The sequence below is a fragment of the Varanus komodoensis genome, unplaced genomic scaffold (assembly GCF_004798865.1).
Source record: "Varanus komodoensis strain SLA01 unplaced genomic scaffold, ASM479886v1 scaffold74, whole genome shotgun sequence".
Classification (NCBI taxonomy): domain Eukaryota; kingdom Metazoa; phylum Chordata; class Lepidosauria; order Squamata; family Varanidae; genus Varanus; species Varanus komodoensis.
This window is the reverse complement of record NW_025336401.1, coordinates 3,048,265-3,072,179: the sequence shown is the minus strand read 5'-3', so window position 1 is coordinate 3,072,179 and position 23,915 is coordinate 3,048,265. Positions and strand designations below refer to the sequence as shown.

The 23,915-nt window shown below is 49.8% G+C and overlaps 1 protein-coding gene across 4 annotated transcripts in view; it reads right to left on the bottom strand.

Moving 5' to 3' along the window:
- The window catches only part of FHL1 (four and a half LIM domains 1), a 29,516-nt gene extending 6,707 nt beyond the window's left edge, over positions 1–22,809 (bottom strand). The window contains exons 1-2 of one of the 4 annotated variants that reach the window (XM_044452657.1): positions 22,644–22,809; positions 13,484–13,561 (exon numbers count right to left, since the gene is read on the bottom strand). Coding sequence is in view for 1 of the 4 variants with exons in the window: in XM_044452655.1 (XP_044308590.1) it covers positions 6,486–6,507 (22 nt within the window). In the remaining 3 variants the exon portion in view is untranslated. Of the gene's footprint in view, positions 1–6,485; positions 6,604–13,483; positions 13,562–22,643 lie in introns of those variants that run through there. The other 3 variants (XM_044452656.1, XM_044452658.1, XM_044452655.1) reach the window with 3 other exon arrangements.
- Positions 22,810–23,915: the final 1,106 nt, after the last annotated feature.

The window sequence follows — 23,915 nt, the reverse complement described above, 5'->3', positions numbered from 1 at the left end:
TAATAGGTTGCACAGGTGGGAAGGCAGACACGGGGACAGAAAAAGACATCCTAGAACATGCCTGTTCCGACCTCGTGGGAAAGACAAGCATCTTTGCCTTCCTTTTCTCAGAAATTCGGTGAAGCAACAGGGGCCTTACAATATCTTCCCAGGTATCTCCTGGTCCACCTCTGTAGTTACACAGTTCTAGACCCCAAATTCATGGTCTGATGTTAACCAGGTCTGGATAGCTGTGCACAAGCAACATTCCCTTTTGCCCTTCACCCCTGAGCAATACAAATTCTCCTACATTCTCCATTTGCTCAAATGCAGCCACTTCTGTGATTCTGAAGAAACCTACAGCAGAGACTCTGAGCATGTGCAGTGTGCATTTTTTACTCACTCAAAGTGTGCCTTCATCATGGCTATGGGAATCAGATGACATTTGCTTCTGTTCCCCTGGCCACCTGCCATCCCCCAAGTGCTCACATGAGAGGCGGGGAAACTTTGGTGCAATGTGGCATCTCCGGCTTGGCTCACTAAATTCCCAAGCTGCCTTGCACCTTTCTGACAGTCAGCTGGTTTGGAGCAGTACCTTGACAAGAGTATGAATTTGCCTCAAGTGCTGACTAAGAACCGGGAAACCATGGGCGGCTTGGGAAATAAATGAACAGGCAACATAAAATAAACGCTACAGCAAAAGCATCCAGGAGTCACACGGACTCCATGTACTTGGGCACATCAAAGACCCCAAACATTCATGTTTTGCAAGATGATTGTTGACATCAACTTCAAAGGTTAGCGCTGTGGAGCCAAGTTGAAAGATTACCCTGGCCAAGACAAGCTGCATCAAATCCAGTGAAGAGTCCTCTTTTCCCAAAGAAGTAAACAGGCTTGAAATATCTAAAAAATGCCACCAAAGGGCCAATTATGTGTTGCTTTGTAAACTCAAAGGGTTTGTTTGTCTGTAGCCATTTCCTCTGTTTTTAAGGCCCGCTGATTGTCCAGGATCCAAAGACACTTACTTCAGATCACGTGATGCTCTTCAATTTTAAGGCCCAACCCAGAGGGACAACCCGGCAATGGCGCTTAATGCACCATGTAAGAAAGAGAAACAGAGCACTGATCTCATGCCTTGATGAAAGAAAGGAGCTTAATGGGCCAATTCTATTCAAGGTGGAAGCCAGAAACTTCTGAGCTGCATTTTACACCTTTGCAGAGGAGGCTGACGTGGGAGACCCAAATCTTGTATGAAAGGGAGCTGGGTGCTTGGACTGGATAAAAGCAAACCAGGAATGCAGGAAGTTGCCCTACCATGAGTTAGAGTCAGAGGTGTGGTTAAGGGATGGCCCAGTATGGCTGGATCCCCAAATCTTGCGGAGGCCTTGTCTGCCCCCCACCAGAGGCACATAAAAGCATAGGGCCTGAGGGGCTTTGTTGCACCTGATTGCCCTGGGCGAGCAAGCTCATGGCCCATGAGCTTTTCTGTCTGAGTTTTTTCTCTGAAATCAAAAACCCGCTCCATGAGTTGCTTTTTACAAATACGGCTGGCCGTAGAGAATACATTCCTTCCAGGCTTAGAGCACGTGCAAATTACAACAAGCAGTTCCCTAGTGAGCTCCGTCACCCATCCAGCCCAATTTTCCCAGCCATGGCTGGCCGCAGCTCTCCAGGGTTCCAGGCAGGAATTCTGGAGATGCCGGGAATCAGACCTGGGACCCTCGGCATGCTCACCAGGGGCTGAACTGCCAAGCGGGGGACTGAGGTTAAGGGAAGCCTCGGCAGCACACTTCGCGTGTCTGAACGGCTCTTGTGGAGAAGAAGATGGAGCAGGCACAATCTCTGCTGCTCGCAGGAGCAGGGCTGGAATTGGCAGGTGGAAACTGCAAGGATGCCTGTTCCACCTAAATATCAGAAGACGCCTCCGGGCGGCAGGAGCTGTTCTACCCTCAGCGGGCTGCCTCCGGAGGGCACAGGCTCCTCTTCGCCAGAGGCTTCTCAGCAATGCTTGGAGACCCTCCTGCCTGCCCAAGAGGCTGCCGTTGCAGGCCCAGCGACGGAGCACAAGATTCAGTGACGCCCAACTCCCCTTCCAGTCCTGCACATTCCAAATCTCCCTGCAGAAGCTCTGAACCTAAGCAGCACCTTCCCAGCTCAAGTCGCTCATGGGCTGTGGAGCCAGGGGAGACCAGAATGTCCCCAGAGGGAGAACTGAGACTCCACCTCGTCGTTGCCCAGTTGCCCTCTGCAAAGGAGCAAAGTCGGTTCTCGGCCCCAGAATCTATGGCCCCAGGCTCAGCCTCGCAACCAAGTGGGCGTCTGGAGGAAGCAGACACATCTCGGCTCTTCCTGGAGTCAGGATGTGCCCACATTCCACAGCAGAGCGGAAGGGCTGTTTCTGTTGTTCATTCCGGTAGCAATGCATTGCTTTCCCCGTAGGACACCACCTCCCTCCTCCTTTCAGACTCTCCAGCTTCGTTGGCCTCCGCCTGTCTCCCATTTGTCTGGGCGCCCGCCCGCCATCCATCCGTCATGGGAGGGTCTGGGGACCACTTCTGAGAGCAGGAGCTACTTTTTGCTGCTGATTCCCTTTTTCTTTTTTAAGATAAGGGAGCTTTCAGTCCTGAGCGCCGGATCTGGCCCACGGCTTGCCAATCACCGTGCCTGCCTGAAGCAGCCAAAATTATAGGGCCGCACTAACGAAACCCCAGAGCATCTAGCAAGGAATGCTGCTGCAGGCAGACATCCATGCCGGACCAGGGAGAGCTAAGAAAAACAAATGTGCTAATTGCTAACCCATTTCTGCAATGTTCTCTCCGCCCAGTCTAAATATACACACATTACCCCATTGTTTTCCTGACTCACTCGCCCTTTACTCGGAATTTGGTCCTGCTATATAAAGTATATGGTATCATGGCAACAGTTTGCAGAATGCAACAAATGTAAGAGGCGAAACTGATAAGCAGAGGACTGGAGCACAGGATGTGTTTTAACCTCAGGAGAGGTTTGTGGAGAGGCGATAAACCCACAACAAGAGAAGGGGTGGCAGGGGACAGAGAAGTCAAAGGTAAATTTATATACTGTTTCTCATATTGAAAGAACTGCACCCTACGAACTTCTACATCGGTTAAAAAGTGTCTGGTGGGCATTTTTCTGGTCCTCAGCAGTCCAGATGCATGCAGAGACTCTAAAAGGCAGCTGATCTGAATCCATGTCTGTTCACACAGAGCTCTTACTCCACATTCAGGGTTCCATTTAGAGCTGGCAGGGTTCCCAGCCCGGACGTATTTGTGCATGTTCCCAGTACTGAACACCCGCTAACTAGCAATGGAAGATGCAGCCCAAGTTACTAGAAGCCTAAAATCACGACAAGTTTCTCCAAATTCACAGTGCAGCCAAGGGTACATTCTGAAAAATCTGCAGGGCCAAAACATGCAGAAGCCCTGGCATCCCCCATTAAAAAACAGGAAAAGCACTGGGGAAGACACTGGGAAAATGGATGCCAGTCAAAGCAGCAAACCCACTGGGCTAACTGGGTCATGATTGCTGGGAAAGTGAGACAGGGCCTTCTCTGTGGCTGCCCCCAGGCCATGCAGCTCCCTGCTGAGAGGCGACCAGGTTGGCACCCTCCCCACAGTCCTGCCACCAGCAGGCAAGGGGGTTACTCAGGCTGGCTTGCAGCATGCAACCCAGTCTGTTGAGTCCGGTGCCACTTTTATTCCTTCATCACGGAATGCCAGGACTTACATCCGGAAGGTTAGGGCCCGAGGGTGTGGAATGGGCTTGCAGGGGAGGGTGTTCAAGCAAAGACTGGACGTCCACTTGTTGGGGATTACACAAGCATAGCCAGCTGGAGCTGGGGTCAGACTAGATGGCCCGGAAGACCCCTTCACACTCACTTTGCTTCTGTGTTTTTTTAACTTTCATTTGTAACATGTTGGCTTATGTTCATTTTAACTAAGTTGCTATTTAAGTTTTTGGTTGTCAGGAACTTTGAGCATCAATTCCTTGTGGAAGGCAGCGTGTCAATCAAATCAATACTATAAAAACATTCCTAAACAACATCATCATCATCATCTTATTAACTATTATATATTATTTACTATGGCCTTTGTTAGCGAGGGGGTGTTATCCCAAGTTTGATCCAAAGTATTTCCAGGTAGAATTTAGGAAAGCTGCTGGTTGGCTTGGCAGAAGCCAGCTTCTTACGCCCTAAGACCTTCCTTCGCCGCATAGCCAGTGCCGTGAATGCTCCAGAGGTACATACAACAGCAAACATCTCCAAGCGCAAGCAGCTGCTGGGTGCTTGGATGCGAAGAACACAAACAGCACACAAGCCTTTCTGCCCCACAACCAAGGCTGCAACTCGCACAGCCCGCCTTGCCAGAAAACGGGTGCTGGAGAGAGGGGCGCCCCAACAGAAGTGGAGTTAGGTGGTGCCTAACCAGGGCCGGTGCTCCAAACTTGCCATTTGGAGCCCCAGACTTCTGGGAGGCCACCTGCTTGCCCCCCGCCCTAACCTATCTGGGGCACTTACTATAATGCCCCCAAGTGCAGCACCCTCCTTGGATCTTTTTGCCTGAGGTTTCCCCCCTCAGATCGAATGCCCTCCTCTCTGTTTGACCAAAACGGCATCTTCAGGAGAAAGGGCCTTTTAAAGACTCCCAGCCCAGGTGAATGAGCACGTGCTGGGCTGCGCCTCCTCGACTGCTTGGGTCCCACCCGTGGCCTTGGAACAGTGCTCTGGGCCTTCCCTCAACATCCCTTGCCCAAAGATGACGATCCTTCTGAATGGACCCAGCCAGGCTTCAGCTTGATGAGAACCGACAACTGGCAACACAAGCACAGGCCTCTGTTTACACACAGCGCAAGAGAGCTGCAGGCATGCCGCATCCCCAGAGAGCGGATGGCCGGGCTTTGTTCCAGAACCACAAGGGATCGTAGCCCCAAGAGATCCGAGGAATGTTTTACATGCCGGACTACAGCCTGAATCCTTGGACCACAGCGCTGTGTGGTTGGGTGGGTGGGGTGATTCTGCACAAGTGAAGAAGCACATGAGACGTAACTCTGAAAAAAGAAACTGTGAGAACAGAATACAAACAAACTTCTGCTCCTTAAGGCTGAGAGCTCCGGCTTAGTGAGCTCGCAGAACTTGGGAGCTTGTGGCCCAGGAGGACTTTCCGTTGGCCTAGGCGTGCAACATGCAAATATTCTCAATTTCCATAAATGATGGCCTTAATTTACACTGGCTGCAGACAGCCCCCATTTGCCCAAGCTGCGGCCAGGAGACGGTCGCAGAACTCCAGCCTTCCTCCTGTCCATGGCAATGCTTTCCCCTCCCACTCCCACGGGGGCAGCGGGTTGGCTTTCCACTCTGGGCTTCCAAAGAAATGTTGATTTGATTATATGCTCAAGTAATCCTCAATTGTCCTCCTGTATTTCCACGCTGATTTAATTTTAGGTTTGCCTGTCTGAGAGGAGAGGAAGGAGAGAAGCCAGGAAATGCAATCTGCCACCTAAGCGGAAAGGTAAAGGGTGCACAGAGTTTTATACCCGGCAAGGCATGCAACCTAAGACAGGAAAAGGCTCACAATGCATAGCATGACCTGGCAGGCAGTCCTGGGAATCATGGGCTTTTTCTGGCTAAATCTGCTCTGGGTTGCACCTTAAGTGTGCAGATCACTGCACTAAATCGTAATCCTGAATATTTTCCTACCAACCTGCACAGAAAGTGCTGAATTCCTTCAGGGGTTCAGAACCAGTGATGCATCCATCAACGGACAAACCGGGCCTTTGTTGTGATGGAAAAGTGTCTCTCCCACAGTGGGGGCTGTAATGGACTCTGCAAATGCAGGGGGGAGAGGTAGAACCAAGAGGTGACCCCCCCCCCCGTTCAAATCAGCTCAGCTGCAAACCCATCCAGTCGCCTTCACCAAATTCCTCTCTCTCTCTCTCTCTCTCTCTCTCTCTCTCTCTCTCTCTCTCTCTCTCACACACACACACACACACACACACACACACACACACACACACAGACACAACCGCAGTTTCCCAAATCTGTGAAATGGGCACCGTAATATCAGGAGAGCAACACAGGTCAGTACTATTTCCCCAGGCAGCCTTGAAGGGCTTCTGTAAGGGTTATTCAAGTGCTTCTGGAGCATGTCAGAAATGCAATACATAATTACATAAGATAAGCATTCTTACATACTAATAAAAAAGAAAACTCTGTGGGGGGGGTGATAAACAATCTTCCAAAAGCAATCAACAAATCACTAGTCATAAGTAGCTCCTTCTGAAAGCATTGCTCACACAGCCTCTCTAAAGGTTCAGTACCTGGCTGAGAAGCTTTCAATGATCTCTTAAGGGTGCATTAAATAAAGAACCCTTTGCATGATTTAAAAAAAAAACCTGCTGGAGAAACATTGCAAAAAACCTGCATTGCATAAAACTGCAAAGCCTTCTCTGTCCATCGTCCCCAACTGCAGTCCCTTGCGCCTGTTTACCTGAGTGCCGGTGGTAAGCCATCTTGCAGGAGCAAATTCACAACCAAGAGAGCTCTGCTGACACGACCACGTCCCTCTTTGATCACCAGCATATAGTTAAGGGAGGCTATTAATACGGGGGAGGGCTACCCACAGATGCCCACCCCCCTTCCCCAGGACTCATGGACCTAATCCTGCTCAAAGCATCTTACCATTTTAGGTGATCTCAGGGGAGAAGAATAGGACAGAGGGAATGCATCACCAACCACATATAAATACCTGGACAACTACTTCAGCCTCCAAATCTGTCCAAATACTGGGCAGCCTTTCGAGGAACTTGAGCCTTCCCACTGGAGCACAAACCAGCCTGGACTAGAAACACAGTTTGTGCTCAGCCCCTTAGGAGCGCAAGGGGTTTAGCCGAGGAAAAAGACGAGGCACCCTGCCGCTGGAGCAGGTGGGGCGGAGGCCTCGTCCCAGCTTATCCCTCATTTCTGCTGCACTCCCAAGAGGGAAGCTGCCCGGAGTGCTGGCTGGTTTTACAAGGGAGATGCGGATGCCTCCATCTCAGGAGGAGACGCTGAAGCCCAGCCTCAGGGCAGCAAGAGTTAGAGACACTTTGTGCCCCAAGTGGCCAAAGGCCTGGACCTCCAACCTGATCCCTGCTGGCACCCCCAGGCCCTAATGACTTTTATTGTATGTATTTAAAAAAATAATTGGGAGGCTGGTACGACACCAGGCAAAGTTCCACCATCTTTCTTGGAGCTCAACAGAGCAGTTTTGGAGCTCAGCTTGAAGCCCCTCCTTGTACTTTCCGATTCTTGGGCCAGGTACCCTCCTGTTATCTCACCACTTTGCCTTCCAGAAAATGAGTGTTCCAGAACCAGCCAGGCTGCCATTTCGTGAGAGTGCACACAACACAATTTCAACATTGTGAACAGTATAAATATTAAAATAGATATTAAGTATGGTAATTGGGCCTTATTGAACAGAAAACCTTGACTAAAATATATCCTTCACTAAAACTTCCAGGAATTGCTTTGCTTACTTTACTTTACACCTTCCACTGATATTTGCTTCTCAATACTTGTTCAATTTTTCTTACTTACAGTTGCAAATAATGCAAATGGACAGAATATAAATTCCTACCTACCTAGAAGCAAACATGCCACTAAATCATCAGTTGATTACCTTAGACATTCACATTTAATAGGAGAGAAATTTTGTTGCGAGAAATTCTGATAAAATGGCCACTATTTGTACACGAATGCCATAACATGGTTTGTTACAATGTGTGAAGCAGCCATCTGACAAACCATGGTTTGCAAGTAGCTGCCAAACCAGGATCTGAAACCAGGATTGAAAGCTGGTTTGCAAACCAAGCTGCAACTGAACTGGCAATCCCTGGTTTGGGATGCTGCTGCAGTTGCTGCCTCCCGGCATGCCTCAAACCTCAGCCAACAGACCCCTGAAGTTACTGGCCATGCAAGCCATCTTTCCCAGGAGCTCCTTCACCCATGCAGCCTGACCCACTGGAGAAACAAGAAGCTTGTGGGGCGCCTCAGGAATGAGAACCAGTGCTTTAATGGATCAATCTACTGAATGAATTAAACCAACCCAGTGCTTTCCAGATGCGTTGGACTACAACTCCCGTCATCCCCCATCAACATGGCCATCAGGCAAGCACCTGGGTGGGGAAAAGATGGATAAACCTGCTTCAGTTCACATCTTTCCTTCACTGCTTCTTTTGCTCACAGGTGACTTGTTTTCCCTCAGGACATAGGATGTCCTCCTTGAGCAAATGCGGGTTTTCCTAAGCACTTTCTCAGCCTAAACAATCTTGCCATAAAAAGGAGGGGGCGGGTGGACTGCTCATGTTTCCCCCGTCACTCACCGCCTTCAAACACGGCCAGGCATGGATGAGCCGTTAGTCATTGTGGCCAAACAGAGAAACTCGGCAGCGGTAAACACGGAGTGAGAAGGGCATCCGCTCTGTATATTTGGAGTAATATTTCACATTCGGGCTGCATCGAAATTCCTTCCACAGCAAGCAGCCTGGTTCAAGGATCGGTAAGCCAACATGGATATAATTCTACGTTTCATGAATCCTCCATGTACATCCTCCCGAAATGTACACTGTTGTTATTTGAGCTTCCCCTGGGATAAAAAGCTGGGTGCAAACATTTGCCCCTCTGTCAGCTTGCAAGCTCCTCAGGACAGGGATTCTTCTCATGGACTCAGTAAACTTTACAGGAGTGAATCACTCAAAAGCAGGGAGAAGTTCTTGGGAAACCCTGGGCAGAATGTTCGTTGCATTAAGTAACAGGTTAGCTCAGCCTTTCCCAGGCTGAGGTCTCCAGATATGTTGGGCTACAGTTTGAACATCCCCAGGCATGCCTAAGGATGCATGAGAAATTTGGTTCAGTTGGTTTTTGACCAAGAAAACCCAGTTTGTACCTTGTGGACTGAACCCAATTTGGCCCCAGTCTGCATCCACATGTATTCCTGAACTTGCAGCCTGGTTCACAGAGCCCAACAAATGCATTCAATGGTATGCGTACATTGGACAAATGTGCATGAAATGTGCACAAATATGCTTTAATCAATGGTAGAAAGTGCATACATCTTAAAGATGTGTACAACTGATGCATACATTTGAAAAAAATACGCACTGGTTTTTGCATGAGAAGAAAGCAAATCTAGCCAACCGACATGGAAAAAGTGGGAATAAGCTTCAAGGTAGCATCTGGGGAATTCAGCCCAGGTTTTACCGACTGGACCAGTGGCCTGCACCAGCTTGCCTTATGCCCCCGAGTTCTTCTGGGCGTCACCCAGCCCCAGGCATATGTTTTCAGTCTGGAACTCCCATACAAGCAATGTAGGAAACAAGGCAGCCACCCCTTCTGGCTCAGTCCAAGTCATGGCCCCTTGAGGACCAGCCATCATGAGCAAGTGCCTGCAGCAAGCCGGGTGAACAGCTCGCTTCCCAGTGCCAAAATACCACTGGGAAGGGCTTGGCCGGGGCCCGAGGCAAAAGAGGGAGAGGTGGACACGGGAGTACTGGGCAAGGAGACCAGGGACAGAGCAACCAACCAAAAGAACTTGGAAATGCCCCCGTGCATGGTTTAGTCCCCACCAGTGTTTCCCATGCCTGCTTCCCCCTGGAGCATTCCAGCTTTGGCCCAAATCAATATGAAGGCAAGCAAAACAGAGACTCTGGAGGAGGAAAAGGCAACTGGGAGAGTCAAAGCTCCTCCTGTTTGATGCTCCTCGTTTCTGGCCTGCCCACCAAAATCTCTCTGCCAAGCACCTCTCAACAAGTACTTGGTGACGCTTAATTTCAGCAACAGGTGGAGTTAGCGAAAGCCAAGCAGAGTCGTGGGTTACAGGGTTCGTGGTGGGCAGGAGGTGACATGTGCAGAAGAAACTAGAATCTTTCCATTGGGCCCTGGGGAAAGCCCCCGAATGTACACTCCAACCTACAGAAGACCATAAGGAGACCATGTGCTTCACTCGCTCTATCCTTTCTCCGTATCCTTCCAAATCTCCGCTTAGTGATGACATCCACCAAGCGACCAGGGGATTCTTCACAGCCTCCTTTACCTGGGCCTCTCCAAGACTACCTCTTCCATTTTATTGCAGGAAGAAAGCCTTTTGCACAAGACTCCCCCCACCCCTGGTGGGGGACTCCTCTCTCTGCCTTCCCTTATGTTCCTCTAAATTCCACTGCACAACACAAGATGGCACTCTGGTGCAGAGCAGGATTCAAGCTTTTCAAGGGGCTTTGGCAGCCAATGATAGAGTCATCCAGCAAAATACTGCATTATCCGCACTCCAAAACGAAGCCACAGCAATGGCCGGAGAATATGGGAGAGTCCCTGGGAGGACAGGGTATGTTCAGGACCCACACACTTCCCTGAGTGAGGGATCCCCAGCACACACAAAAATGCATCATGCAAAATGCCCCACCTGTTGGCCTACTCTACCCCACCAGATGGTTGAAAAGGTCGAGTTCCTTGGAAATGCTGCAATTAAACCGAAAATAAACACAAAGCCAGTTCAGCAAAGAGGACTGGCAGGTTCAGTTTGCAGCAGAGTTCCTGAACCTTTTGCAGGGCTCCACGGGACCTTAGGTTTGTTTGCCAACACTGGCATTTGCATTGAACATCTTTGTCAGGGAAAATTATTAAAGGAAAACAAAAGGACGTCATCAAAAATGTTCAGAGGACAGTGAAGAAGTAAAAAGAAAATTATGCATGCCAGCTGAGTGTAAAGTCCAATATTTATATAACAAAGAGGCATGAATAGAGTTTGCTCTCAGAAAGGTGGCTTTGAATTAAATTCTTACAGGTAGCAATGGAAGTAAGACTAAAGGGAATTCTAAGCTCAGTGCTGAGTCTCCATGTTTCATCTCCTGCACTGGACCTCTTCAGTTTGCAATGCACAAGTTCTGCAATACACAAGGAAGTAAATTGGCCAACCTTTGGCCCTTGGAGAAAACCAGCTGTCTGTATGGATATCAGACAACAAGGGAGGGAACAATGTTTGCCTCCCTGACTTTTTTTGGCCCCAGGGAATTGACTAGCAAGAATACCTTGGTGGTGCTCCTGCCAATTGTCACAACACACCTGCCATTCTTTACAAAGATCTGCAAAGCTGCAAAGCTTTGCAAAAACCCTGAACTGCGAGATCCTGTGGAAAGGATTAAGTGCAAAGGTTCCCCTGCCAATAGTCTGGATGAGAGCTGGCATCTTCGGCATCATACACAAGCAAATGGTATCCTAAAATAAGTGTCAGGTCTTAATCCAGCAGCTCTGCCCCCAGGGCATGAAAAAATGTCATTCCAGCTTGAAGGAGTACCTTAATCTCTTTGTCACTCACCCAGCCCAGGGGCTTAATTTCCATGGTGTTTGGATGGCAACTCAGCACACACAGAAGGGGGACATGAGATCAAATGTTTGCCCGTCCTAACATTAGTGCTACTCAAAATAGAGCGGTGAGTCTCTAGTTAGTATAATTCATCCTTCTCTTGTGACAAAAAGAAAAAAAGCAGCCCATCGATGAAATTTTGTGCAAACTGCACAGCGAGATAGGTCAGCCCAGAGGTCTGTGCAAGCAGAATCTGTACGTCAGAGAGGCCGAGATTTGCATTTGGATAGAATACCAGTAAAATATATAGCCCAAAATATATAGCATCCACCATTCCCTGGAACCTGAAGGGAGGTTTTCCAGGGAGAATTTCCAGGCCAAATTTCTGCTTGTCTGATATTTACAAAATTAGGAGTCTCCAAACAACTCTGGGGAGATGAACTCCAAAGAGCAGTCTCACAACAAACATTAAAGAATCCTTTGCAGAGTTAATATACATTAGTGCAGCTGATTATAGGACGAACCCCTCGCCCCCACTGTAAATGCATTATTTGCAGTCCCCATTGGCTGGAAGCTTTAGGCAAAGGGTCTGTCTCTTCACAGATGCCCAGCATTTGGCAAAGACTCATCACCCGTCTTATGAGCTCCGGAACAGTTCTTTTAGGGTCGCTTTTCCAACGGGGTGGGAGGGGGCCAGATATATAAATAAGAAATTATTCAAATAGGTACAGGAGCTGCTTCATCTCCAGAAGGGCAAATATGAGAGTGATACTTCTGAGAAGGGATGAGTTGGAAAATGAGGGCAAAGTCATTATGGCATCAGGTTTTACTGAAGGCCAAGCCCAGCTTTTAAATATCAAATTAAAATATTTAATATCAAATTAAAAGTATTTAATTTAATATCAAATCAAAACAGTTATGTTGATAGTAGTTGCTGTTGCTTTATTTGTGTACCATGGAATATGGCAGCTTGACGCAGTGAATGGTTCTGCAATAAATCACATTTTATATTTAATGCACTCCTTTGGCTGGCCTTCTATGCAGCCGGGGCAGAAACAGGGCTGGATGCCAGGGACAGAGGCCTTTCAAAAGGTCCCCATGCACAGTTTGCATGCCACTCGTCCAACCATGAACGTGCAGTCCTGGTTCACCATGCCAGTGGAGAGCCCTTATACAACTTCCCCTTATATGGTAGTTTATCAAAATATACAGGGAAAGTCAGTTGCCCTAGTTTTGGGTTCCTAATTCCTAATTAATTTTATGATGAATTAAACCTCTGTGTTTTGAGTGTGTCTGCAGGAGGGTGGGTCAGAAGAACACACAAGTATCTACTGGACAGAGCAAGTCAATTAATAGCCACGCCATTTTCGGAGGCCCCATATTTCATCTGAAGACACTTATCCACGACTATCCCCCTGAAATTTGCCTTCATCCTCAGTGCTTTCACTTGCATCTTCACCATTCATCTGGGCGAGCAGATGCCTCCGTTCTCCAGCCTCTCCCTGAGGGGTTACTTCTTAGTGATGGAGAGGAAGAGATGTTGCCGTTGCTAGGGCGCATAGTGGGTTGCCTAGCAATGGCCAACTGGATTCCGCGCTCATACCAGGCTTCCAAGAGGAGGGGCCTGCTGATGAAAATGACACGATGGACACCTGAAGGGCTGCCAGAGGGCAGTCCTCAGTGTGAAGGTGCCTTCTCTATGAAGGGCTGCCCCGTCCAAGCTGGGTTTAAAGATGAAGAACAGTTAAGAAGGGAAAGCAGGGACCTTGAAGCCAGTTACCCATCAACTTCAATCAGTAGCTATCTCCTGAACAGTGCTGGGTCACACTATGGAGAAGTGCATTGCATTGCTATTTAAAATGTAGGCATCATTTCTAACTATGGAGTGGACTTATAAATCAGCACGTGTAAAGGTCATGCAAAAATGTGTGTTTTCCATGTTTGTTTATTCAGGAGCTCTGCACAGCCTTCACCATGTGAGCAGAACACTGGCCCAGACGGACCCTCGTGGGGTGTGTTCTGGGGATAACCTGATTCTGATCTTTATCTGGCCATGCTGCTGTAGGGAAGGGTTCTTTCCACCTTGGCACCGAACCCCACTCTTGGCAGGGTGGGTTGCCAGATGTGCAAACTCACCCAGAGAAACTTACCTTGCACGACTCAGGGTATGTGCAGGAAATTTAATACCACTTTCAGGGCAGAACACGAATCTCAAGGCCAGCTGGAAACTGAACAAAAATCACAAGGAAAAGTTAGTTTGCAGGGAAACAAGGTTCGTACATGGGACTTGGCATTTCACAAAAAGGTTTGCTTTTGATTAGGCTTTTGAGAAAGCCAGCCTCCGTTTTCATTCACATGGAGTGGATTCAGCAGAGTAACAGGGTCCAAAGAGGCATCCTAAATCCATAGTTTCTTTTTTTAAACTCCAGTATTTTAATTTCATGCTCCACACACACACACACACAATAACAAAGCCCCACTAGTTTCCCTAAACATTTTATGTTAAAATAATGGTTTGTAAATATGCTTTTAACTAGAAAAGCAAACTCCAGAAAACTTCCACTTCACAAGTCTGTTTGGTTCCCCTTAAAAGACTTCCATTCCGTTCAGTTGATACATCGGTATTTGCTCTTCTGGCATCCTTTTTGTTTGGGTGACTAAAGAATCCTAGATTTTATCTGTTAAAAACTTTGCTTCCATGCATGCCAAAACACTTCTGGGCTGGAGGGGGGAGGGACGCCGCTGTCTTTGCCAGCTCTTGCATTGGGAAAGAGTCGCAACAAGTGGAGGCACCTCAGTCTTTTCCAAAGCCGGTCCCCGCGAAGAGTAAAAACTCCAGCTCAACATCCGGCACACTTTCAGGAGCATCGTGAGATCACGTGGCAGCCCTCGCTGCCAGCCAGTTGTCTTTCTCGTTATCGGGCTGCTGGTTAACTCAATCACACATGGGATGGATTTGTGGTTTAAATTAGCACTTGGCAGTCGCCCCACCTGCCCCCAAAAATAATAACGATAGTGACTCATTTGTTTAGAACGGATTTATTCCTTGACTCTGGACGTCCCGGAAGGAGCGATGGGGAGCAGCACGCAAGCAAGCGGTGGCTCAGAAACCACAAGGCAGGGCTTCGGCAGCCCAGATTCTGCGGAAGAGGTGGGGAAGGCTGTGCGGGGTGCAGGTTTGTGTGTGTCTCTGGACAGCCTGCCTCCGTGCTGCACAAGCCCATCTTCTTCCCACTAAGGCCACAGGCTGCCTTTGCTCCGCAGACGCTTTTCCACCAGCCTGCCTTCCCCCACTTGCCTGTTGTGTGCCCTGGCAACACAAGCCCCTCTGGGCAACCCCCCTCCATACGGTTTTTCCGGGCCTGTTCACCTCACCAGCTTTCCCACACCTTCCAGTCCCTTTTGCTCGTTCTCTTGGGCTGGTTGCTTGCTTTGTTTTCAGAGCAAGGGGAGGCTGCTCCTAAATGGCAGTGAGCCAAAACTGAAACCTCGCCAAAAGGGGTAAACCTGCCCTGTGGCATCTTGTGTTTGGTGAGCAGGATCTATGCAAAGGAAGAGAAGCACGTGCTCCAGGGGGGAGGAAACGTGTGGGAGATGTGTTGGACCCACGGGTCCAGACCGTGGCGTGTTAGGTCCAATTAAGCACAGCAAGGGCTTAATTGTTGGGAAAATTCAGATAAATCCTGGCAGAAAAGGGTTGTGTATATGTGCCTTTGTGTTATCCAATCAAATCTGCACCCCTTTCTCAGAAAGCACCAAGCCAGGTTACTGTTTGGCATTTGCTGTTAGCTTAAGACTGGGAACTGATAGTTTGCCTTGGGGCTGCCAGGGCTGTTGCTTTGCTGATTGCTAAGAGCTGATAAGGCTGCCTGGCTAATCTCCCTCATCCGCATGCCAAGACCCGCAGGAATCCCTGTGCCTCAGTGGCCCTAATGTTAATCTCCTGCAATCAAATGCCCCCTCTGCAGCCTCTCTCCTTCTTCTGACTGTGACCGTCCTCATGACCTGCCCGGCTGCTGGGCCCACGTGGCTCGGAACCTATGAAACACTCTGTGTGTGTTCCAAAAGCGTGGAGTTGGGGGTGGGAACCCGGCCCGGTCGCATGCTGTCGTGAGCAGCTGCGGGGGGCCTGGGAGATCTTTCAATAAACTGCTGGGGTTCAAGGCGAAGGGGGTCGTTCCCGACTGCGCCTGGGCATCCCTATTGCGGCTCCCATCGAGGCCGCCATCAAGACAACGGCAATCGACCTCAGGAGCACTGCGGAGCCCCCTTTTCTGCCCAGTATGGCCAGGCAGCGGAACAGCTGCTTATTGGGCTGAAATTCCTGCCGGGATTCCTGGCTGGCACATTCAAATCCGTGTGATCGCTGCACACACCTGCAGGGCAAGTCTACCTGGGAGCTGAGGCGCAGGCTTTTGGGCAGGAGATTGTACAATCTCTGGCCAGTGACATTCTCTGTTATTTTGTAACTGTGCTGTAGGTTCTCTCTTGCTGTGTGTGTGTTTGGGATGGGACGAGCCAGCTGCTGCCCAGTGCCGGCCAGTCAGGTATGTCATACAGATGCACTTCTCTCTTGCAACAAAAAACCGGAAGAAGCAGCCCCCATTCTGCAGCGGGTTAAACCCCTCATGTAGAGAAGGCCGCCAAGGCAAGGGAACAAGCAGCCTGCCACTGTGAGAAGGAAGGGCAGCGCACCGTGGTGTGGACCCTTGCCAGGGGCACAACCGTGTTTGCTCTTGCGCTTGGGCATGACCAGGCAGAGCAAAAGTCTACTGGGCCAAAGCCTAACCCACACGCAATGCTGAGCAGAAGGGGAAACAGTGCATGCACACGTTCTCCAAAGATCCTAGTTTTTATATGGCTCCGGTCACACAAGAGACAGATCGTCTTTTTGAACACCTCCAGCTGCCAGGAAAAGTTAGATTTGGGCACGCCTGCCTGCCTGCTGCCGGACGAGGAGGAAGCCTCCATTTCCCTTTCTCCACTGCAGACGGCAGAGAACGCAGCTGGAACAGGCAGAAGTGAAGGCAAGGCGAGGATCAGCAAGAGGCCAGCCAAGCGGAGCTGCTTCCCACGCCTGAAGGTGACTCGGGGCGGAAGCCGCCCTCCGTGTTGTGCCTCGCCCTGGCACCGGACTTCCCGCAGCCACTTGCATTGGATGTGCTGGGCTCCGGGGTCCAGGGCATACTGGTGGGGGACAATGGGAGCTGTCATCCAAACGCACCAGGCTGGCGAGAACTAACTAAAACAAACCTCGTTCTTTCCACCTATATAAAGCTGGGTGGAGAGCTGGAGGTTAATGTCAAGAAAAGTGTGGTCTCTTCCAAAACCAAAACATGGCAAATGCAGCCACCGGGGAGGGGCGGGGGAGATACAGGATTAGGACTGAGGCTGCAGCACTGCATAGGAGTATGGCCTGGGGGGCACTTCCCCCCTGTCGTTTTCCCAGTCCTCGCTGCCCTCTCTGCCAGAGCTGCAATTTGCCCCATGGGAAGTACCTGCAGGCTCTACAGAGATGGGAGAACCAGCATAGCTATTCCAGCAGCTCAGCCGAATGCCTGCGTTTTCCTCTTCCCTTCCCATCCCCTTTTCCTTGTGTGTCCTGTCTTTTGGGAATGTGAACCCATGAACAGAGAACTCAGGGTGGTCCACACGGTTCCTCACACCCTTTACTCTTACAGTAACCTGGTAGGGTGGGTTACAAGACCCTTGATGGGGATTTTCCATTCATTTAATGTTCTGTTTTAATTCGTTGTTCGACTTACTCGTAGCTGGCATTTTTGTGCAGACATTTTTTAAAAACCACAAAACTAATATAGAAACATGATGAGATGAATTTAAGTCTGGGATAATGAAAAGGCAGAAGAAACCGAAAGGGACAGAATCCCGTCCCTCTTATCTCTCTTTCCAGCCAGCCTCACATGGTCATTGCGAAAGCCAGATGGGGTCTGCTGTAAACATTCCTGAACCCCTTAGAATCAGGGAGGGATAAAAGCCAAGCAGGTATTGGGAAAACCCAGATAGATCTGTATAGAGAAGGTTGCTTATACGTGTCTTTGTGACATACAATCAGAACCGCAGTATCCCTTCTCCTTTTGCCCAGAAAGAACCAGAATTCCAAGCCAGATGTCCTTTGATTCCCTGAAATGCTGTCAGTGACCTGTTCCTTTAAGAATCATAGAAGAGTTGGAAGGGGCCACGAAGGCCATCGAGTCCAACCCCCTGCTGTTGCAGGACACCAGTGCACACTATCCCACTCAGGGCTGTCCAGTTTCACTCCAGTGCGGGAGCGCCCCCCACCTCTCCAGGCAGCTGGTTCCACTGCCGTGTTGCTCTGACCGTGAGGAAGCGTTTCCTGATGCCCAGCCTGAACCTGGGTTGTTGCAACTTGAGCTGATTATTCCATGTCCTACACTCTGGCATCAGCCAGAAGAGATCTTGGCATGTCGTGAGCAGATCCGGCTGGAGCCGAGGATCAGACTATATGACCCAGGAGGCCCATTCTGACTTGCTCTGTTTCTATGTTGACTTTCCTCTTTGTGACAGCCTTTCAGGTTTTTATAGAGCATGTGTCCTCAAACTATGGCCTGGGGGCCGGATCCAGCCGCCATGCCCATTTGGACCGGCCGTGCGCACGCCTGTGCATACGTACGCGCACGCTGCCACCCCCCTCATCCTGTGCACAAGGAAGCAGCGGTTTGCTCACTCAGAGAAAACGGTCTCCAAGCAAGCAAGCCACTGCCTCATGCGCCCACCTCGCGGAGCATGCCCACCCCCGCCTACACCTCGCTTCCTCTCACTGTGCGCGCCTGCCCCCACCTCACCTCATCTTGCCTTGTGCTCCACCTCAGGGTGCGCGCCCACACGCCCGCCCCTGCCCTGGCACATCGGCAACGTGTCCAGTATCGGCAGCTTTCAGCTGGCCCCCAGGTGGAAAAGTTTGAGGACCCCCTGTTATAGAGGGATACCATGTCCCCCTGCAGCCTTCTCTTCTCCAGGATGAACATGCCCAGTTCTCCCAGTCTCTCCTCACAGGGCAGTGTTTCCAAACCCTGGATCATTTTTGTTGCCCTCCTCTGGACCTTCTCTAATATTTCTGTGTCATTCTTAAATCTTGGACACATTATTCCAGGTGAGGTCTTGACTAGTGAGGAGAATAGGAAAATTACTGTGTCTCATGATTTAGAAGTAATACTTCTGTTAATGCATCCCCAAATAGCATTTGCCCTTTTGGCGGCTGCATCGCATTGTCAAGGCTGGAGCACTTTACTGCCTGAGGTGGTTGCTACATTTGGTTGCAAAAGCCTTTGGAGAAAGGGGCTCCCAAGGAAAGTTAATCCATGTCTATTGTTCTGCTAACTGCAGCAAAGCTGATAAAAGCTGCCAGATTAGTTTTTCTAGCAGCATTGCAATCACTCTCATTTGCATGTTCAAACCCACACCCAAGACCTGTGTCTTCCTGAATGTCATGTCAATATCCTGTAATCACTGACATTTGCTGTATTAAGTCCCCTCTGCAGATCTCTTGCAATCTTTTTGACTATGTTCCCATTATTTCTTCATCATCTGCCCTGTTCCTGTGACCATGACTCAAAACCTGTAAAGCACTCTGTATGTTTAGTCAGAGGCAAGTCCTATTGAGTTCAATGGGCTGCAACTATCTACACACATACTTAGCATGCAGTGCCATTGAACTCAGTGGGGCTTACTTCTGAGTAAAGACACACAAGACTGCACTCTCAGTCCGACAACACTTGGTTTGTATAGCAATTCTTACACACACATTTTATAATTATTCTAGCAGTGCATTTACAGTCTGCCTTTCTTCCTCTTGCAAGGAACCCAGGGCAGTTCACGAGGTTCTCCCCCACATTTTATCCTTGCAACAACAGCCCTGCAAGGTAGGTTAGGCTCAAAGCCATCAATGGGCTTAAAATCACCCAGTGCTTTTGTAGCTGAGTGGGGACTACAACCCACATCACCTGAGCCCCAGTCCGACGTTTTCACTACTACACTGCATTGCATTTTTCTAGGGATGAAATTTAACAGAAAGTTTTTCATCTCCAGGAGTACCAACCCCGCTAAACAGAATTTACTTTTCTTCCAGGCCCAACCCCAGACTCTTTCAGGCCATATTTGGTTACATCAGCCGAAACGCCACTATTTACATTCAGGTGGTTTGTCCAAATCATGCCTAAACTATCTGAGTGGGGTTTTTCCTCCTCTCGGAAAAAAAGCACCATTTTCTGTGCCATGTCTACTCATTCCTCTCCAAACAGAAAGCGAAATAAACAGAACTAATAGCAGACCATTTTTTAACATACGGTTGCAGTTCCCTAATTTTTAATAAATGAAAATAGTTAATTTAGCACATTAAAAAGTCACTGTGTCGATTTCCAAAGGGTCCTTTCACATCTTACATGGGCTTGCACAAAAGAGAGTGAGGGGCAGAGAGAGAAAGAAGGAAAGAACAGGAAATGTTGATGTATAAAAAGGAGGGCTTTCTGTTGAAAGCGTTGCTTTAAAAAGAACATAAATGCCTCCTTGCTGAATTTAACATCCAGTAAGACTAGCAGAGACCTGGTCTGCATGTTATGCTAACACAAGGTATGGCTTGTTGAAATTTGGATTGGAATTATGTCTGAACCCATCTCTGTGAACAATCCATGGCTTATTAACCAGCTACAGGGCACGAACAGAACCCATGGCTTGTTGCGGGCTGACCAAGTCATGAGTTGGTGATGCCTGAGCACAGAAGCTTGGCTCATTCCAAGCTTGTTTGTGCTGCTGTCTGACCTGAAACTGAGTGTGTACCAAAGGTGGGCGAAGTGGGAGGGAGAGAAACAATCCAGAAATAAGGAAAACAAGCCTGTTTGCATGCCTGCAGGACAATAATGGCTAAAGCAACAAACCGTGGTCAACATAAACCTTGTTTAATGGTACGTGCAAACACAGCCATCCTGTTCCCACTGGGCATGTGGGGTGGCGGAGGCAGTCCAGCCAGTGTTGCCTGCCCCTGGCAAGGACGGGCCCATTAGAAGGGCACGGCTGCTGTGGAACACGGAGGCTGCACTTGAGCCGTCGACGGCTGCCCTGTGCCGTGGATTTGAAGGGTCATGTCCTATGCTTCCATCCTCAGAGCATCAGAGAGAACAGTCAGGGGTGCTGGCTGCTGCCACCCTCTGCGCCCTGCCTTCCAGCAAGGTGGCTCCACCTGCTGCTGAGCTCAAGGGCTGCGGGAGCAGAGAGGACCCCTGTGAGCCCATGGCCCCCACCTCTCTGCTCCCCACCCTGGGCATGCTTGTTTTTGCCCACCCTGCAGAGGGCAGCTGGCTCTGTTCCTTGGCGGGGGGGGGGGGCTTGGCCTGCAGCCTCTGCTCCAAGATCAGTGGCACACACAGCAGGGACCCCGAGGAATTCTGTGGCCCCCGGACCATGCCAGGCGGCCATAGGACTGCGCCCCCCAGGGAGCCGTTGGCAGGCCTCGCCGGAGAGAGTTCCAGCTCTTTGTGGCGGGAAGAAACATTTCTCCTTTGCCACCAGTGACCACCCCGTTTGACCCTCTTCCCGTACTGTCTCTGCTACACCAGAGACGGGCAGCTTTTAGGCTGGTGGGGCCTGTTTTTTCCCCAATCAGACCCCATGGTCCAGGTGCAGATTGCTGGGCAGGGGAAGTGGAGACCATGACACACTCTATATACAAATTCCAACCCACCCCTAAGTTACTATAGATCAGGAATTCCAGCACAAAACTTTCAAAGAGGTCCATAGAAATGGGGTCAAAGCAGCTGATTCATACACCCATTTTACAAGTGAGGAAGACTGAGGCTCAGCAGTTAGTGCAAGGCTACAGAAGAGACTCTATTGCACCTGCTATTGTTAAACTGTTAAGAATTAGAAACACTTGCCGGTCTACTGCCAATCATCCATGCATCCAGGGCTTCTCCAGGTTAAACATTTACCCTGCCACTTCACCAAGGCTGCTGCTTCTTCTGGATTCTTTGCACAATTAAGATTAACTTCCTTATGTGTTTTCTCCTTTGGGTGTTGTTGTTTTGTTTTGTTTTGTTTTCCTTACTCTATCTTTCTATATCTTCGGTGATGCAGCTCCCACAGAGGCATAGCGGAGCTGTGCTGTATTTTCCGAGAATACTACACTTTCCTTCCTTTACAAAGAAACCACAAATGCCTGGAAAGAACGGGGGAGACCTTGGAGGTCTACAAACTACCACAAGCAAGAGACCCCAAGAACAACCAGCGCACCCACTCTCGCTGCTGTACATTTTTAAAAAAAAGCAGAGATCCTAATTTTGCGTCTCCTGGTCAAGTCAGATTCGGCCGTTTTCCCTTCCCTGCTATGGAGGCTGCGGGTGGTGGGGGAAGGTGCCCTGAGCTAGAGAGGGGCATGTTCGTGGCACAAGCGACACAATTCGACTGGGGGGCTTGGCAGCTCACAACTGAAGCTCCTTGGCAATATGTAACATAAGGGCGCACGTCGGTAAACGCGGCCGCTGCTCGCCGGTTGTATGGCCCCATAAACCGCAAGGACCTCTTGACCAGGTTGACACTCAAGCTGAAATTGTTATGGCAAGAGTAACACATAACCGGGTAATGGAAAAGCGAGGTTTAGAAAGCTGAGAGGGAAGCGGGTACCAAGTGATTCACAGAATGCTCTTTGCAAGATGCTCAAGGAAAATAACAGACATTGGGCTGGAGCCTTTTTCATGCTGATTTGCTTCGAATTAGACAGGAACAAAAGACAGCCATTGCTGCTGGGAGACAAGCCTCATCCAGTTCAAGAGTTCAAAGCAGAGACCAACCCATGCATGCTGGGCCGAGTTGAAAGAGCAGAACCACCCCAGGCGAAGCACCAGGCTATCCAGCCCCGCGGGAGCTTGTGCCACGCTTGCCATCCCCCCGCAGAGCAATTTCAGCTTTCACGAGGAGGAAATGCAAACAAGAAAGTGAAAGAGAAGTTGCAAATCCATTTGCCAGCAACTCACACTCAGCACCAAGGCCTCTTGCTAGAATACGTCTGTGTTAAGTTAGTGACTAGTTGGAAAGGAAAAGTATGAGAAACCAAGACCCTCCAAAAATTATAAAGTTGGGGAAAGAACGATTGTTCTGCTGCTCCAGCCTCACTCCCTGATGCCATTCCTACTTCAGCTGCAGCTGCGAGGACCAGCACCAGCCCTGTAAAATGTTCTTTCCCCCACACCGAAGTTGCAAGCCACCGAATACCCCAGATTCTCTCGCCGAAAGATGTCCCTTGGAGAGATGCTGCAGATGCAGGAGAGGAAAGAGACATACTCACGCAGGAAGATCCTCTGACCGGCCACCAGGATACCCAGAAAAGATCCAAGGCAGCTGCTGACACTGTTTACAAGGCAGCCGGGGAGTAGCCAAGAGCTGAAGCAGAAGGGCTGCGGCTCGGCAGAGTGCTGGGGCTGGAGGCAGGGGAGGAGGAAAGAGGCAAGCCCGCGAGGTCCCTCCTAGGCAGGACGCTGCTGCCGGATGGAGAAGTGCCAGATTTCCCAAGAGGTTAATCCCTGTGGACAACCAGATGGTGGAAGACACGGGCCCCTCTTTTTGCAGCCTCCAAAAAGATGGTGAAAGAATTGCCAGGCTTCAGGGGGTGCAGCCCAGACTTTTCCCTTTTCCTCTTTTTCGTGAGTCACCCTGCAGAGCGTTCTGTGGAAGGGCGGTGGGGACACCAAGAAATCCGCTGAATTGTACAGCTACGTTTTCAGAGGGTGGCTTAACTCCAGGATTTTTTAATACAGGAAGGAGGAATACTTTGGATCACATACAGAGTTCATGCAGGTCCTCCCCGCAGATATTTCATGCACTTCACTAAAATGATTTCCTGGCAATGCGGTGCTGCTGGCTTAAATTTTGTTTGTTTGTTTGTTTGCCCTTCTCTTTCTTTAACACACAGAAACTAAGTAGGTGAAGCTTTTCTACCTGGCACAGAAAAGTTTTGCCTACCAAATCTCCGCCAAGCAGGGAGAAAGCCAAAGCCAGAGGCAGGACACTAAGGGAGGCTGTGGTTAACACAGCTTCCTCCCGGACAATAAGCTGGCCCAGCCACTCGGGTGGCCATCAAGAGCTTGGTTCGGGGCTCCCACCACAAGAACTTGAGGCAGATGGTGACTGCAGACAGGGGCTTCTCTGTGGTGGCACTCCGATTTGGACTCAGCCTCCCAGAGGCAGTCTTAGGGGGCTGAAGCCCTGAATGCTTCAAATCCCTGGGAGGCCATGGGCACCATTATCCTGCTGTCCTTGGGCTGAAACAAAGGCACGGGGCACCCACTGATCTCTCTTGTATCTTTTTTCCGGGGATTAGCTGGATGTGCTACCCTATTTGATGCCCCCCAGTGGATCTTTCTGCAGGAAGTCCCCCCTCCCCAGGTCAAATACCCTCCCCACCCTGGCCATGCATAGTGTCCACACACTGGAGCATTCCTAGGAGACAGGGTTCTTTCAAGACACACAGGGATGCTTACAGCACATGTACAGTATGTTGCCACTTGCTGTGTGTGTGTGTGTGTGTGTGTGTGCGCGCGCGCGCGCGCGCGCTGC